This window comes from Xenopus laevis, chromosome 3L (genome assembly GCF_017654675.1).
Source record: "Xenopus laevis strain J_2021 chromosome 3L, Xenopus_laevis_v10.1, whole genome shotgun sequence".
Classification (NCBI taxonomy): Eukaryota; Metazoa; Chordata; class Amphibia; order Anura; family Pipidae; genus Xenopus; species Xenopus laevis.
Genome location: NC_054375.1, coordinates 71,709,712 through 71,728,205, shown reverse-complemented (window position 1 = coordinate 71,728,205; position 18,494 = coordinate 71,709,712). Strand labels below are relative to the sequence as shown.

Below are 18,494 nucleotides of genomic sequence, written 5' to 3'. Positions count from 1 at the left end.
AACGTATTACAGTCGTTTACCACTCCAAAATCAGGCATACAGAGAAAAGAGAAGGGAAAGCCAAATACAGGTAAGCTTAGGCTTTTATATGTGCTGAAATGACTTTAAAAGCAATATCGAGGGCCTGGGTGCAAAAATCAGTAAAGTTCAAAATAAACATCAAAGTAAGTTGCACTCACAGGATTAGTGAAAAAAATAAAGAAAAATTTATTGTAGACGCCCTTCAGTCATGCCTGAAGGGCATGTACAATAAATTTTCTTAATTTTTTCACTAAGTCCTGTGAGTGCAACTTACTTTGATGTTTATTTTGAACTTTACTGATACTGTATATATAGACAGTATATATTCACATTGAGTATCGGCACTCACCCAATATTATGCCAATTCCCGGGTGTGTCTTCCAAAACGAATCTCAATAGTTGTAGAAATTGGAGGCACTCACGGATATAGGTACTGGTGAATTTATTAAATTTACATAGTTACATAGTTAAATCGGGTTGAAAAAAGACAAAGTCCATCAAGTCCAACCCCTCCAAATGAAAACCCAGCATCCATACACACACCCCTCCCTACTTTCATACAAATTCTATATACCATACCTATATTAACTATAGAGTTTAGTATCACAATAGCCTTTGATATTCTGTCTGTCCAAAAAATCATCCAAGCCATTCTTAAAGGCATTAACTGAATCAGCCATCACAACATCACCCGGCAGTGCATTCCACAACCTCACTGTCCTCACTGTGAAGAACCCCCTACGTTGCTTCAAATGAAAGTTCTTTTCTTCTAGTCTAAAGGGGTGGCCTCTGGTACGGTGATCCACTTTATGGGTAAAAAGGTCCCCTGCTATTTGTCTATAATGTCCTCTAATGTACTTGGAAAGTATAATCATGTCCCCTCGCAAGCACCTTTTTTCCAGAGAAAATTCTTACATGTTCCCTCACATCAACGCGTTTTGTTTCCTTTAGGTTCCTTTTGGCTCCTGACGATGGTTATATATATATAATAGCTCTTCGTAAGCACTCACGGCAAGTAGAATATTTGATTTATTGGCTCATCGACGTCATCAGCGCGTTTCGGTCCACCTGATTCGACATCCTGACTACCTGACGGCGGAGGACTGCAACGCATTGATGTCTTTGATGATTCAATAAACCAAGTTTTTTTACATGCCGTAAGTGCTTATTAAGAGTTATTTTGTTCTATATATTGTGGTTAGCACCCGGCTGTTGCTTCTATTATTGGTGATGATGAGTGCTGGTTCAAGTGATACGTTACTACGAGTGAGCTATATATATATATATATATATAATTTTATTTACAGTTATATACCCTATTCTTCATTGTTGACTTTTTCCTCTCTGTACCCTGTATAAGAAAGCAACTTGTGAATAATGTTAATTAATCTGGCATAAAACTGAATAGATTGATTGTTTGTAAATTCCATTAAGCAGCCTTAAAGCATGTCACTCCACATCACAGGAAGACCTATTAACTAGAAAAACCCATGTTTGGAGCAGTCCAGTAATAGATTTTGTATTGAAGATGATCTCACTTCAACAACTGTGTCCATTCAAATAGTGCACCGTACATACACTGATTTTCAGTTGAAATAAGAACTAATTTTGATTTGCTACAAAAGAAAAAGAAGAGACTTGGTCACTCAATTGCTAGTCAGCAACCAAGAATGAGATGACATTTCCTCTACCTCCATCTACCTCTGTCCAACTGGATTTAAAAGGTCCTAGTAGTTTGTATTTTTCAATTTTTCAAACACGAAACGCGTCAGACCTCCGACGCTGTTTATAATTAATCGTATGTTTAAATAAAGTACATTGCTGTTACCTATGGTCTGGAGTTGAGCGATCTGTGGAAAGGGCTCAGGTGTGTGCTGCTTCTTCTTATAGACTATACAGTATATAGATATAGATATAGATATACTGTATATATATATATATATATATATATATATATATATATGTATAAATATTTCATTCGCTTGTATGAAGGCTGTCATTTATTTTATTACCTATTGAAAATATGGAAACTGAAACCTTTCTTAATAACACAGCTCTGTACTGCTGAAGCAGAAAACAATTTGAAGGAACCTTGACCTGTACACTATGGTGCCTCAGTTTAGTTGTTCTGAAATGGATTGGAAATCGTAAATCACTTCTGGAGTGGACAGTTTATTGATGCAAAGTCTTTCTTCTAGAAACTGGTCAGAGAACATAGGTCACTGGTTTGCCCTTTCAATAACGTTAGGTGAGGTAACATTTATTTACAAATTACGCTGCATATATTTTATATGCGGCACACTGTTTTCTAAAGTTAAACACATTTGCAACCAAAGTTGAATCTGTTGAAACAGCACTTGTACAGTATCCGTTCTCCGCTATGTGAAATTTGAATGTATTAACTTGCTAATTACAAAAAACGAAAGAACCATTTACATTTAATTCAGCATTTTCATACACTTGTGACCCCAATTTCCCAACACATTTCACCTAAGCAATGCTCCATCCCTTGTAGAGCTTTTCAAATTTGCAGTTCAATAATCTTTCCGTTAATTTTATTTTAGATTGTTTTGTAAATTCTACAGATTAAATTTGTGAACACTTAAATTACAGTTAATACTTCAGCCTTTAGTGGTTTTCAGAAGGCATCTCAATAATCTTTACTGATTATATGTACATAAAAGCTTAGACGCAAGATCATTTGTGCTGACATGAAGCGTTGGAGAGCACTTGCCCATTCTTAGCATGATTGTTTTATCTATTCAAAGTCATTTGAAGTGCCTTGAGTGCTTATTGTTTTGATGAGGCAGGCAAACTTACTCTTTAAGAATACAGTTATATCATTAAACAGAAGCTGGAATTGCTGAATTACTCCATTTTAACAGGCATGAATCTCAGTTATATAATAATTTCATAATTCATACAGATTTCATTGTTTTGTGGACTCATAATGTATTAAAATGGATCTGTAATGAATGGCTTTCTTGCCGAACTACAAATCCCTAGATTTTTCAGATATCCATAGAATGTATATGCACTATATGGATTTTTTTCTTCTGCTGTTCTGTCTGTGACCATCCCATATTTAATGGGGCTAAACATGCAGACAATGAATCACTTATTACTTACTCTCTTTGTTCTTCACCCGAACAAAGTAAATGGGCCCCTATGTGTTCTATTTCGCCTCATACCTGAGACAATTGTTATGTCCCCTCTGGCTGTTCCACAGTAGAGTAGAGCGCAGTTAAGTGAATGGGTATGGATACTAAGGGGTGCAATTTGGCAATGAACACTTTTATGTTCATGCAAAGAACAAACATGCAATGGCATCTGGATCCTAAATTGGCTGCTAGCACTGGCAAATGCATCTGTAGACTTAATAAGCTGCCGCTTACTCTGATGATTGATGGAGATGTGAAGTTATTGACATCAGCTCAGATCAAAGGTGGATAGAAAGCTGTTATAATCCTATTGATGAACATAGAATATAGTATAGAAGCACCACACTTCTATCCATTGCAATCCATTGGTTTACTCCTGATTCAGCAGACTCAATGCTGTCACACTTTAACAACCCCACCAACTTTCCTCAAGCACATAGTATAGTGTGTAAGATCCAGTGTATATATAAACATTTATTGATATACAAATTTTTAGGTCAAGATCCATGTATTGAGTACTGACACTTTTTACACAACTTTTTATTCCATTTTTTTTAGGTGACTAGATTGTGGCTCATTGACTTCAAATGGTCTAGAGTGGAGTAAAACAATTACTCCATTTTCAAAAGTAAAAACACATGCCTTTATATATAATTCATTTTTATTTATACGTGATTATATGATGAGACTGAATTCTGACTTAGTTTGGATTTTCTGTTATAATTGTGTCATCTTCATATTTCTCCTGTAATGCAGAAAACTTGTGGCAAAGGGCTGAATACACAGTACTGCAGCCATGCAACATGCGATATATATTAGGACTTTTAAAGAAGCAAGAAGAATACTTATGTATCTATATCTAATAAAAAATGAATGGGCAATTAGAGCAGTGCTTAGAAGATCAGGACTCATCAATTTTTATAGCAGTGAGCAAGATAATATGGCAGTAAAGTAAGGTTTACAAGGGCATCATTGATTCTTCCATAATAAAAGCAACTCAGTCATTGATGATGCCTGCTGTAATTTCAATGCATAAAAGTATATTTGATATTGTTTTCTTACAAGCGCATGGTCACAGTTCTTTGGGTTACAGTGTTACATTAACACATGCTTAATTGGGTAGCATCCACGTATTCGAGAGAGCCACTAGATGTTAGATTCAGTTGTCAAATTTGATATAACTTCTGATGAACTTGGTTTTACTACATAATAAAAATGCTCTTACTCAGATAAATCCTACCTAACTTACCAAACGGTAATACACTTACCCCCATATGTAATAAAAGTCACTGAGGCTCATTTATCAACACTGGGCAAATTTGCCCATGGGCAGTTACCTATAGCAACCAATCAGTGATTAACTTTTTAAAGCCAGCTGCAAGTAGAACAATGAATGCAGCAATTTGATTGGTTACCATTGGTTACTGCCCATGGGCAAATTTGCCCAGTGTTGATAAATGACCCCCACTAAGTTTTGCCCAGGAGCAGTAACTGATAGCAACCAATAAGATGTTTGCTTTTAAACAGGTGACCAGTAAATGCTACCTGCTGATCGATTGCTATGGGTAACTGCCTCTGGGCAAATTTAGTGCCTTTTATTACAAAACCTCCATACTCTTTTAATACACATTACAGTTATAATGGCATAAGGGCATGTGCAGCATTTTATACCAGCATAACTTTTTAAGGAAAACCTACAGTGACAATATACCAGAAATCCATTCATATAGTTATCACCTACAGACTTTCTGCAGTCAAAGATTTGGTTGGGCCATTCTTAGCACATAACAAAGTAACAGAAATGAAAACACAGTTCTGGTGTTCAGTGATCTTCAATGAAACATTCATGCTCAACTTCACCCTGATTGGCCTTTACTCCCTTTCCACTGATTTTTCCCCCTTACCTGTAGCTATCAGTCCCACGGTAGAAGAACCACTGACTTGGACCTGATGCTATTTGCATGCTTACTTAAATATTTATATATATAAAGACAGGCAAACAAGCCTGATATTTTTTATGCAAGCAATCCTAGAGTGTGCACTTTTATCTTATGTTGTTCATAATCACAAACCCTCATGATGTTTTTATGCATAAAACATGTATGATTTTATACATAAGATCAACTCTGTTATTAAGCTTTGACAAGCTAATTAGCCCAGGCATTGTCAAGAAGATTGCATTTGTTTCTAAGGTTAGGTTGGCTTTATACAAATTATTTTGGTCCATTGATATTTATAAAAATATGATTATCATAGTTCCTTAGTATGTGTGTTGCTGATCACTGTTGCTTTTGTGTTTAGACTCAATGGGCACAACATTTGCAATAAAGTAAATAATATCGTTTATTATCTATATTAATTTATGTACTTCTGGAAAATGTATAGGAATGTTTACAAATGTTGCAACTGCAAGCGTGTTTTTGCTTTTCCCTTTCTGCACTGCTGCTTCTGGCTCTTGTTAGAATATAGCAAATGTTATCTCATGCATAGAAAGAGCCAGACAATCACTTTAAAAGCAAGTATGGTGACAAATAACTGTAAAACTACTTTAAAAATGGCATTTATATACTATATATATATATATATATATATATATATATATATATATATATATATATATATATATATTGAAATAACATTTTCTTTCATTTTGCAAAAGTTTGAAAACTTGCTGCGTGTCCTTCATGCCAAAAGTCCTCTGTATATTACTGCTAATAACAAAGGACATTTCATTTTTCTGAAGAAAAAAAACCTTCATAACTTGTCTATTCCATTAGCCCTTCTGTCTTTCCTCTTTTCTGACTTCAGATCTGGGAAAGTCACTTCTGCGGCTTATTATTGGGTCCGATTTTTCCAGTTCCTGTTTCTGGATATCTCTGTTTTGAAGGAAATGTAGACACACTGTACGTTCACACATGAAAGTATACTGGAGCTTTCATGAAAATGTTAATTAATTTGGCATATAGACCTTTTTCTTATTGACTGTGAAACTTCTGACACTATTTGATCATCCGAATTCTTTCATCTTGAGGAGCCCCTTGTGAATTCAAAAGCATTTTTAATTAACTTTTTCAAATAACATTATCAGTGCTTTTACTTTTTATGTAGTTCTTGATTGCCCAACAATACTAATTGGTATGACTATTAAAGTGTTTAAACTAATCTGAACCCAAGTGTCTCACCTTATAAGAGCATAGAAGTTATTTGTACAGATTATATTAAAGTTATTATATTACAGAAGTTATTAAATAGATTATATTGTACCCTAGGGCGGCAAATGTTGCTTCAGTACTGTAAGTCAGAGTAACCAATCAGATATTTGCACTTTTTATTCTAACTGAGCTATACCAGTAAAAACTAACTACTAATTACTATGGGGTTACTAGAATTAGATACACTTTTCTTATTTTACTACATTACATTCCTAATAGGTTTTTTTTGTCACTAATATGTATACTTTATTTTTTATTAGGTCAATGGAAAGGATATTTTAAAAGCTACCCATGAAGAAGCAGTTGAAGCCTTTCGTAATGCTAAAGAGCCAATCATGGTCCAGGTTTTAAGGAAAGCCCCTATAAACAGAGCCCAAGGAAGCTTACAGGAAGTTCAGCTGGTGAATGTCAGCACCCAGACAGACATTACCTTTGAGCACATCATGGCTTTAGCAAAACTCAGACCATCCACTCCGCCAGTTCCTGATATTTGTCCTTTCTTGCTTTCCGACAGGTATTATAATATATATTATCATCAGTTATTATCATTATGTGTATAGCAACAACATATTTCACAAAGCTTTACAGACATGACTCCAGTGAAGCCAATTATCCTGTATGTTTTTGGAATGGGAGAACTAGACTAGAGTGCCCATAGAAAGAACACACAAGCACAAGAACAATATTCAAATTCCTAATAGATACTGCCCTGGCTGGAATTAAACCTCGAGCCCCATTGCTGCAAGGCAGCAGTGCTATCTACTGTGATACCAACCAGAATTTATACTGCAGACTATATTTTAAATGTAGAGTTAATATCACACACAGAGGACAAAATGAAACAACCCTGAATGGTGTCTTTGAATTTTTCTGCGCTGTATCCTGCCAGTGCAAACAGCAAGAGGTGGTATTACATGCTCACATTACATGAATCACAGAATAAAGAGGTCTATATTCAGGTTACAGCTGTGCCAAAGAATCAGGATACACTTCATGCAGCTTTTTCCTATCAAAAGAATCATGTTCTGTGTTGTGAGGGACATTTAATAGGACTAAAACTTGTTTCAGATTCATAATGAAATGAATAATACTGTAAGCCTTTACCCTCTAGACACCATGGTGAGCTCAGGCAGACATATCTTCTTAAAGATGAGGACAAAAATAAGGATCATTATAATGCAGTGCAGAAAGGCTGTAAACATTAAGGCAAATTATTTTGAATACATTTTTAAAGTATTCCTGTCTGTATATTATAGTTATTGTACCCACATTTGTAACGAATTACAAAATAAAAATGTAGCAGCTGACTTCATTAGTGAAAGGGCTAAGTTTCTGAAAGGACAAACTAGAATCCTGTAGCTGGCAAAACATTTGCAGCCCTTTGTTATAAATGTATCGCTGGATTTCTTTTGATTTGGTACACAGATCATTGCATGGCATCCAATTTAAGCTATGAAAATGACTACTCCAAGTGAGCAGAAAATGAAAAGAAACATATCCTTTTGTTCTGTGTTTCTTTAGATTAGCAACCCATCCTAACCTCTTGAAACGAGAAAGCAACAGATAAGTTTGTCATATTTTAATTAAAAAAAAGAACATTGTCTCATCTGCCCTTCTTGCACCAATTTCTCCCATATAGCTGCCATTCTCTTCATCCGATGGAGCATGAATTTTATGAAGGTAATGAGTATCTTTCCAGCCTGCCTACTGATGGGGACAGAACAGAAGACTTTGAGTATGAGGTGAGATCAGTTTTTTTTTATTGCGCTTGATGGCATCTATTTGTCACCAGCCACAGGAAAAACTCATTAATTATGATGTTTACATATATTATTTGCCATGAATAATCACTCAGTTCCCAGTGCATTTCTGTTTGTGTCAAAACAAACCAAATTATTTATTATGGGACTCCATTGTATAATGATTTTCTGCAATCTAGATATTTAAGTTTGTTTTGTTTTTTTGTAGCTTATGAAGACACAGACTTAATTGGCACTCTGATTTGCAAGTAGTGTAAACATGGGTAATCAAACATAGAAAGCTTTCTTTTCATTACAGGGGTGCTAGGAGTCAATCCACATTGTGTATTCAGATCTTGGAAAGTAACAAAACCGAAAGCTTAAAAACCCAAGAACAACAAATGTGTGTTGTTGCAAGCTTAATAATGTATTAATTTTTATGTAGATTTGTGTATGAAATGAGCTGTGGAAATGTATATAGTTGCCCCATATAATGTATCATGAAAATTAATGGGTCCCTTCATTTTGCTGAGATTTCTAAGTCTTAAACCAGTGTTCATTTTCTTAACTCTTTATAGCTTGTTTTGTGAGCTGTCACAATTTACATTTTGTAGTCAGTGTTTAGAAAATGTTTTGCAACTGTATTCAACCTATGTCACCAGTAGATACAGAGAAATCGCAGAAATACAAAGTTTTAACTGATCTCACTGTGTTTTTAATTGATCTCACAGTGTTCAGCCACAAAAAGAAACACAAGCAAAGTCTGCAGCACAATTGCATGTGACAGCTGTATGCTTATGTAAATTGTCAGGGTTGGTCAGTGTTATTGTATTACCTAAGGCAAAGAATGAAATGTCAGCATCTGCCATAATTCTATATACTGCTTGTAAAACAGCATAAGGCCTCATCCATTCTGACAGCTGCTTTGCTACTACAACACAAAATATAACACCCATGGAAGCACATTTGATTCAACTATACCACTTAGTCCTGTTATTTGTGGTAAAATCCTTGTTGCAATACAAAGTAGAGAGCTACTCATGACACTCATCTTCTCTCCTCAAGTGATCCCAACAATAAAGAAGTAGGACCTACCACACTAAGAACACAACACTCATAGAGAAGCTACTATGGGATTTTTAGAAGTGTATTTATCAAATGGTGAACTCTAACTTTCACCCATTGATAAATATGCTTCTAAGAATTCCTTAGGAATGCATATAAAGTGGGTGAAATATTCTTGGGTGACCTAATTTTATACTTTGATAAATCTGCCCCTTAATCTTTTTTTGACTAAGAGCACATGAGCAAATGATCTTCTGTGATCCAGGATTTAGGTTAGATAGACAATGTCTATTCTGGCAGGTGTCATTAATGACGTGCCCACACAAACTAGTTGGTCTTAAAAATAGAAGAAACTAGCTATGTGAGAATAGTTACAATAAAACTCTCTATGCTCCCAATTTCAAAGCTTAAGCTAACTGTAGCTGGGTACAAATATTGTTTCCGGTTGGAGTTGGAGTTTTGTACTCTGGTGAAAAAAATAAGAATTTTTCTTTGGTGACATTGTACTGCAGGTGGAAAAATGCTTATACCCTTTGAAACAGCGATACAGACCTTTGCTGCAAACTATAACTGTACCTTTACCTGCTTATGACATTTTTCTCTTGTCAAATTTGTGGGAATTAAATAAATGTCATTAAAAGAACAATTTTTCCCAAAGCAAATACTGTGTCCCCTTTGCAAAGATGTCCTCTTTGCCAACATTTAAAATTGTTTTTGTGCCATCAGCAAGTACAATTTGCATTGATGAATTAATAATACTGCATTTAAAAAATTTGAGTTTTTTTCACTACTTATGCAAAGTTGTTTCTGTCTACAATGTTTTGACATTTTCTTTTTTGGGTCTAGTTTCTATGGTTTATTTTTTGCTTTTTCATATGTTTTAATATTCTGATATCACTATTTGTGGTGTTGCCCTTTGATATAGAATACCTAGGCCACTTTCTGGTTACCATGGCTACCAATTGTATCCCGAATGTTCATTCTCATAGTTTACACTGTGGCTGGTCTTTGACTTTGAAGGAAAGGAAATCACTGAATGTTGGTTAATTGTTTGACATGTGGGGGCACATTTACTAAGCTAGAGTGAAGGATTCGAAGTAAAAAAACTTAGAATTTCAAAGTATTTTTTTGGGTACTTCGACCATCGAATGGGCTACTATGACCTTCGACTACGACTTCGATTCGAACGATTCGAAGTAAAAGTCTCTTTAAAAAATAAAATAAAATTGACTAAATACGCCAGTTTAAACCTACCGAGGTACAATGTTAGCCTATGGGGACCTTCCCCATTACTTTTCTAAGGTTTTTTTGATCGGAGAAAAATCCTTTGATCGATCGATTAAAATCCTTCGAATCGTTCCTTCGAATCGAACGATTTTTCCTTCGATCGATCGTAGGATTTGCGGTAAATCCTTCGAATTCGATTTTCAAATTTGTAGGATTTTACTTCAAGGGTCGAATTTGAGGGTTTATTAACCCTCAATATTCAACCCTTAGTAAATGTGCCCCGTGGAGTGTGCCCACTAATTTTCATCTTTTGCTTTTCCTCCACGATGTTGAATATTATAAAGCACTAGAAAACTTTTGTATTCTTCATCAGTATGCTTTTTCATTGACTAAATGTGCCTGTGCATATGTATATATGTGTATACTCTCAAAACACATATTGTACAGATCTTCCATTTTATTACAACAATGGGTCTGGGTGATGATTGTTCATTTTGTCATTTGCAAACTGGTAGTTTTTTTCCATTACCAGCAGTCAAATTGTGTCCACCGTGACCAAAAGTTAAGTCTCATATGTTTTAAAATCATTCTTGAAAATATCAGATATCAGATTTGTTTTAAACTTATTCTTCAGAATATTGGATCTCAGTGTCTTTTTAGCATTTATTATGCTCTTTGAATTTAAACAGCAAGTTATGAGACCTTTAGCAACATATCAGGTTTGGCAAAGATTTGACATTTGCACATAAAATGCCAAGAGAATCATTATAATGCTACAGTAAATATTCTCTACATTCACTTTAACCACTTTCTTTTATTCATAAAGGAATATATGTGTACAAAGAGACACTTAATCATTTGACAAAGAGAAATGCCTGAATCTTCCTTTAGTAAAGCTGAAAATCAAATAAAGGAGATCCACCGAGACTTGCCTATAGTAAATAAACATTTATTTGATGTCTCTTAAATGTTATTGTTAGGGATTACCTTAATATTGTCTCTTTGCCAAACAGACTTTGCTAAAGCAATAAAAGGGATGTCTAGGATGCCATATACATGTGACTATACAGTATATTCTTTTAAAATCTTTATACTTTGTGCTTCCTACAGACTTTACTGCAATTAGGTTAGAATGATGATAAGTCTATTTATATTTTCTACTCCAGCAGCAACCAAATACTGAACTGCCTATCTTGAATATACCCACTAGCATTTCAAAGAAATCAGTGAGTCCTTTTTTCTCTCCCTGGTTGGACAGTCGAACCTTCATCTGATTAAATCTGGTCATAAGCGATACATACTGACCATGTAGGACAAACATGTATCTACTCAGGGTCATTCAGATACACCAATCCAACCAAGTGAAATGAGCATTCCTCCACTGGTCAGGTTTGTAGACCCCATGTTATCTAATCATTCCCACAGTGCCAATAATCTGGTCATGTAGCAAGGTTCTTACCCAATATGGCCAGCTTCATTATTAAAATACTGGAAGGTCAAACATTTGCATTTCTGAAAATCCCACAAACAGGCCTTGTAATACAATTACAATTAGGACACATAGCAGACACACAGAAAATGTTTTAAGTTGCGGCCCAATGTTTAACGTTGAGCTTTATCAACTTTGCAGTTTGACAGTTCTCTAATGGCAATAAAATGTGGGAACGGTTTGCCCATGTCTTCCCACTGTGGACAACTTGAATCTTAAAGTATAGCATATCTAATCATCACCTTTCAATGTGACCATCCAAGTTTTAAGGGGAAAAAAATGAAATGGGCACTGTGAAGATGTCCATCAAGAAAGGAGTAAAAGAGTAATAAAAAATCTTTATTTCTACCATCATTTGTACAACCTAATGCATTTTGTGCCTGAAAGGCACTTAACCATGGTTTACTTAATCATAGACTAGCCTATGATTAAGTGCCTTGCAGGCACGAAACATGTAAGGCTGTAGAAATGATGGTATCAATGAAGATGTTTTTACTCTTTTACTTTTTTTTGATGGCCTGTTTATGGATCTTCAGGGTGCCCACTGCCTATTTCTTTTCTGCATCGTTATGGTTTGTCCACTCCCATGAGGGTCTGGGGCTGGTACACCTGGACCACATTATTACTTTTGTGAGTTTCAACTATAAGTTGTGTTTAAGTACCCTTTGTTTTTGTATACCAATGTTTTCAGACACCAGTAAAACAGCTGTCTAACATACAAAATACACAGAGTAAGGTAATTTCATTTGCATGCTGATCTTTTGATAGTAGATACTGTACTAAAAATCAAAGCACACAGCACAGGCTGGTGACATGTTGGAAAAATACATATATATACAGTATATATCACATGGATTCAATTCATGAAAGCCTATGAATATAATGTTGATATAAACAAAAGTTCATTTCAATCCATTTTTCCTGTCATCTTAAGAGCTACATTTACCATTGCTAAAGCTCATTATCTGATATACCAATAGAGAAAATGATTGAGAAAGAATACATGCTGAAGTCCCACTACCCTGGCACATTATCTTTATCTAACACATGGAATTGATAAACACAAATGCTTTTTCTTCCTAAACTATCAACCATATCTCTTTAGGCGAGTCTGACATCAATTCGGATTTGTCCGCTCCTTTTTCTCTCTGAAAAGTCATGGCATTCTCAGTCTGCCATCACTGATAAGTGAGGAGACAGTTGGGAATTCAATTTTGTTTGTGATTGCAATCCACTTGTTTACTGTTTTTTTTCCAGACACTTTTTTAAGGCCTTAGCTTCTTTTAGATGAATGCCATCAGTAATCTCTTGCAATACATTTCTCTATAAGGGCATTGTATGAGACATTGGGGGGCAGATTTACATAGGGTCGAAGTTAAATCCTTCGAGTTTGAATATCGAAGTCGAAGGATTTACCGCAATTCGTTCGATTGAACGATCAGATGAAAAATCCTTCGATCAAACGATTAAATCCTTCGAATCGTTCGATTCGAGGATTTTAATCCATCGATCGATGATTTTTCTTCGACCAAAAAAAGCTTACAAAGCCTATGGGGACCTTCCCCATAGGCTAACGTTGAGGTTCGGTAGGTTTTAGATGGCGAAGTAGGGGGTCGAAGTTTTTTTTAAAGAGACAGTACTTTAATTATCGAATGGTCGAATAGTCGAATAATTTTTAGTTCGAAACGTTCGATTTGAAGTCGTAGTCGAAGGTCGAAGTAGCCAATTCGATGGTCGAAGTAGCCAAAAAAAATCATTCGAAATTCAAACTTTTTTTTATTCTATTCCTTTTCTCGAACTAAGTAAATGTGCCCCTAAGTAACATCAAAATGTAACAGTTAACAGAATAAAATATGTAATAATTTAATATATCAGTAAAAAGTTACATTTCTCAGTATGTTTGGCTCCACTTTAGAAAAACAAGATATGATTTCTAGAATTACTTATGGATGCCCAGTTGAATTGATCAGATGGAGACACTTTACATACGTATGAGGCAACTTTACAGATGCACCATGGCACAACAATTCCCATCATCCATTTTAAAGGAGAAAGCATTAACATTAACTGTAATCTATTTAAAAAGATGCTTATGGTGGGGCATGGAAAGCAATGTTGCCACTAATGTGTATAAATCTCTTCAAGTTTCAAGGATCATATATACTGTATGCCAGTATTTGTTGTTCTTAAATAGATACTCTACCCTCCAGTTTTTATGAATTCCTCCTGTCTAATGGAAAGAAAACATATTAAACTTAGTGCTTTTTTATTACATATGGGAGTCTATCTGTTAATGGTGCAGTTAACCACGGCCAAAGTTTTTCAACCAATGAACAGTTTTTGGTTGTAATCACTAACCAAGAGGCATTCATTAATTAATTCTGGCAATGCACTCATACCCACTGACCAGGAAAGTTTTAAAAATGTTGATATCATTTTTGTAACATTATTTATTGGGTTTTGTCAGTTTTTATCATACATTGCAACTGTTTGCTATTACAAAGGCATATGATATTGAGGCTTAAATAGTTGTAGACAATTTGAATAAAATGAAACAAAAAGAAACATTAAACATCTGGATTGTGTTTAAATTAACGTATTTTTTCAGGGTGTGGTCTCTTCATATTTATTTTATATATACATATAATTGTATACTGTGTGCATTTATTTTGGCTCTGTGAGCCATGAAAGCTAAGCCATTTCCCTTTATTGCCGACTGTGAAGTGGTAGAGTTGCATCTGGGTTTACTAACTGACAGGACAACACCCAGTCTCACTTGTGAAAAATGTTGATATTATTATCCTATGTAAAATGTACAAATTGAAACCGCAGTATTTCTATTTTACTATACAAACTGTAGTTAGATTACTTTATATAAATGGTACTGTTTGTATACATATAACATTTTTCTGATAGAAATCATTAAGCACCCTCTGGCATATGTTTGGGAACAGCAGAACTAAATTGAACAGGAAATGGTAGAGAATGGCATTCACATCATTGTGACCCTCCCTGCATGGATTATCAATGTAAATGTCCCATGTACCATTACCATTACAGCCTCCAAAACATCTAGATCATATTTATTTTTCTATATTGTTTGAATAGGACATTACAAATTAGCATACATATCTGTATTGATGCTAGAATGGTACTGAAGCCAGTAATCAAATCTTTTTGCATGTTACATATTTTTGATTCTCCCCAATGATATCCCTTTATGTGATAGATGATAGCAGATGCGACATAGAAATTGTTTAACAATTAGAGAATGCAGTACTTTTAAGAATAACAAATGCGTGGAAATAATTCATCAGTAGTATAATAATTCACTATGTCCTCTACAAGAATTTTTTATTTTTTTTAGTAGTAAGACAAATAAATGGAAGGGTGACCCAGCAAGTGCATAGGACAGTTTTTGTTTCTGATTATTCAATAGACAGTTGATTACAGTATAGTTCTATTGTCATCTTATGTAGTAGGGTTAAACACTACAGTTTTTTACAGTAAATTGTCATCTTTAAAATAACTTTGAGTATTATGTATTCTGAGCCAATTCTTAAATGATCTTTTTTCTATTTTGCAGTTAGTCTTGAAACTTCACATATTAACCTTTCTGGGATGCATGATGCCAATTAAACAGAAAACATTTTGTTACTTGTAATAAAATGTAGGCCCTCACCTCTTTAAATGCTTAGTTGCTGTGGTGAGCAGGACCCTGAATTTCACATGGGAGATGTACTGAGACATATTGTGAGATAAACATAAATGATCCAGTGCATTATACTCTTTTATATATAGAATGATAAAATTATAGTGCTTTAAAAAGTAGTGTTTCAGTCAGATTAAAATAATTATTTTTTTTTTGCAAAACCCTACTAGTCTCAACCATCGGGTCCAATTCCTGCTGCCTTCTTTCCCAGGCTGGGCAGGGGAGTTGTCGGCCTTTAGCACACTGAACTGTAGGATAGGAACCAACCAGCTAGGTTGACCTGATAGGGTAGGGAAGTCTGTGAGTGTGTGAATGCAGGGCTGTGACTGGCTATCCACCTTCTAGTGTTCTTCTGGTCTGGACTGATAGGACATGTCCACCCCTCATTTGAAACATGGATAGAAACTGTAGCAATTCTATAGAAAGCTCCAATTAAGGTGCTGTATTTAAAGACAGTATTCATTTTTAGCACAAAGTAAAACCAACACAATATATAATTCATTATTAACTGCAAGATGAGGGTTTTTTTACTTATTCTATATGTCTCCTTTAAATAATCTGGAAACCACATCAAATAAAAAACAAAAACTCATTTTACCCCTGATGAAATTAAATACTGCAATGTTCATTTATTTACTCCTTGTATTTTTCAAGTATTATTAGTAGTTATTGAGTAGTTTTGAATGATTGTTATTTTCCGTTACTTTAGTAGAAAGGAACAAGCTATGAAAGTAAATGGATTGTATGCTAAAGCTTTCTGTGTTCTACTCTAGATTGTACTGCAATAAGAACATCTTGGAACATTATTATCAAAGAACTTGTAAAGAGCAATGTACTTTGTGCCCCAAATTGGCATCTACTTTTCAGAGACAGGTCCAGGCACACTTGAGTGTTTCTATAAGAGATTTGAAGAGGCTTTGGAATAGTATATAGTGCAATCTGGCTGCTATGGAAACCTGCTCTGCCACTATTCTATTCCATGCTTCATTCACTCAGTTGCAGGGCAAATGTTTTCCTATTACAGTTAGTTATGCATGGCTGTAAGTGGAGAAAGCAAAGACCCCAGCACCTTTTATTTTAATCTCTTTACATTAGCATTGTCATCAATAATTGCACACTTTGATTCTCCATTATTCTTACCAAGGCATATGTTGGAACATTGTTTAGTTTAGAATATAATACAATTTTGCTTTGTATAACGTACCACATATTTGTGTATCAAGAAAATGAGTACATTGTATATTTTTTAACCAAAACAAATTTGTTGAAGGTTGGTTAAACCTAAAAAAGCTTTATAAACACAATCAGATACTAGATACCTCTGCATTTTATAACTTAACTGAAATTTGCTGTTGTTGATTCTGCTCTAGGAGATTGAGTTGTGCCGACTTAACAGTCAGGATAGACTGGGCCTTACAGTCTGCTACAGAACAGATGATGAAGAAGATACTGGCATATATGTCGGTGAGGTAAGGAGAGATTCTCTTTGTCAATATGAAAAGTCACAGTGCGGAAGAAAAAGGTCAAGGTAGCACAAAATCTTAAATTGTAATTATATGGAAAAGTCACATAGGAGAGTATAAATAGACATGCAAATATATGTTAAGAATGAACTTCTAAACTTATAGTATGGTACTGCTACCATTGTCCCAATTTTAATATCACTGTTAGTCAAATTTCCCACCAACTTTAATTGAAGAATGAGAAAGAATAGTACAAACCCCTGAGGAATGTAATGTGTATGCTTTACTCTCAGGCCAGCAGATATGTGTTATTTCTAGTCAGGAACTGCTGTTCAACTGCAAAAGCAAATGGGTAATAGACAAATAATGGGATATATTCTTTTTACATACATGAACAAACCCAGTGTATGTTTGTATGTATGTGTGTGTATGAGCATATTTATATATACGTGCAGAGAAAGGGCACAGTTGGCAAAAAGAGGTTTTTTTTGCATTGTGTCTGGTCATGAGATAAGATACACTAATGGGTTGAACAGACCATTGTCTTTTTTCAACCCAAACTATATGATGCAGCCAAACTAGCATTGTGTAACAACTCATCCTGGTTGTCTAGTGGGGGTGCAGGGACGCCAGCTGTGTCCATCTTGTTCTGCGCTTTATCCGGAAAGTGCCGTCATCGGCTGACACGAAATTCAAATATTTAAAGAGCCAGCTATGAAGAAATTATTTCACAACGAAAAGGTCTCTTTATAAGTTCCTGTGTGCTTTCTTCTGTGTATTCCTGTTGTTACTGATCCTGCCTGTTTTTGATTCTCTGTCCAGATTATTGTCTGTTTTGACTACACTACACTATACTAATGCAGGATATCCCAAACCAAGAACTAACCCCAAGGTTCCGGTCTCGGCCCACTCTTCTGCCGTTAGCAGCTGCCTTTGGATTTAGGTGGAGCCCTCTGCTACTCAGGTGCTGCCAGGTCTTATTGTGGGATAACCAAGGAGAAAGTTCTAAACAAGCAAGGGAACCAAGTCTGGTGTTATAGAATGGGAAACAAAAAACGTAGTCAAGCCAGGCTGGGTCGGTAACAATCAGTCAATATGGTACAGATACAGAAGATGTAGGAATAGTCAGGGTCGTAGGCCAGGTCAAACACACCAGAATCACAGTACAATATCAGAATTAGGGATGTAGCGAACTGCCGTTTTGGTGTTCGCGAACGCCGTTCGCGAACACCGGCAAAAAATGCAAACGGTTCTCGAACAGTTCGCGAACTTCGAACACCCGCTAAATCGTTCGATTCGAACGTTCGAAGGATTTTTCGTTCGATTCGAACGTTTGAAGGATTTTCATCGTTCGATCAAAGGATTTTCATTCGAATCGAACGGTCGAGGGATTTTAATCGTTCGA

General features: G+C 35.3%; 1 protein-coding gene across 1 annotated transcript in view; it reads left to right on the top strand.

Annotated features, from left to right (window-relative positions):
- Window positions 1-18,494, top strand: part of pdzrn4.L (PDZ domain containing ring finger 4 L homeolog) — a 66,989-nt gene that overhangs the window by 33,215 nt on the left and 15,280 nt on the right. The window contains exons 2-4 of the mRNA XM_018252534.2: window positions 6,655-6,908; window positions 8,034-8,136; window positions 16,997-17,095. Of these exons, the coding sequence (XP_018108023.1) occupies window positions 6,655-6,908; window positions 8,034-8,136; window positions 16,997-17,095 (456 nt within the window). The remainder of the gene's footprint in view (window positions 1-6,654; window positions 6,909-8,033; window positions 8,137-16,996; window positions 17,096-18,494) is intronic.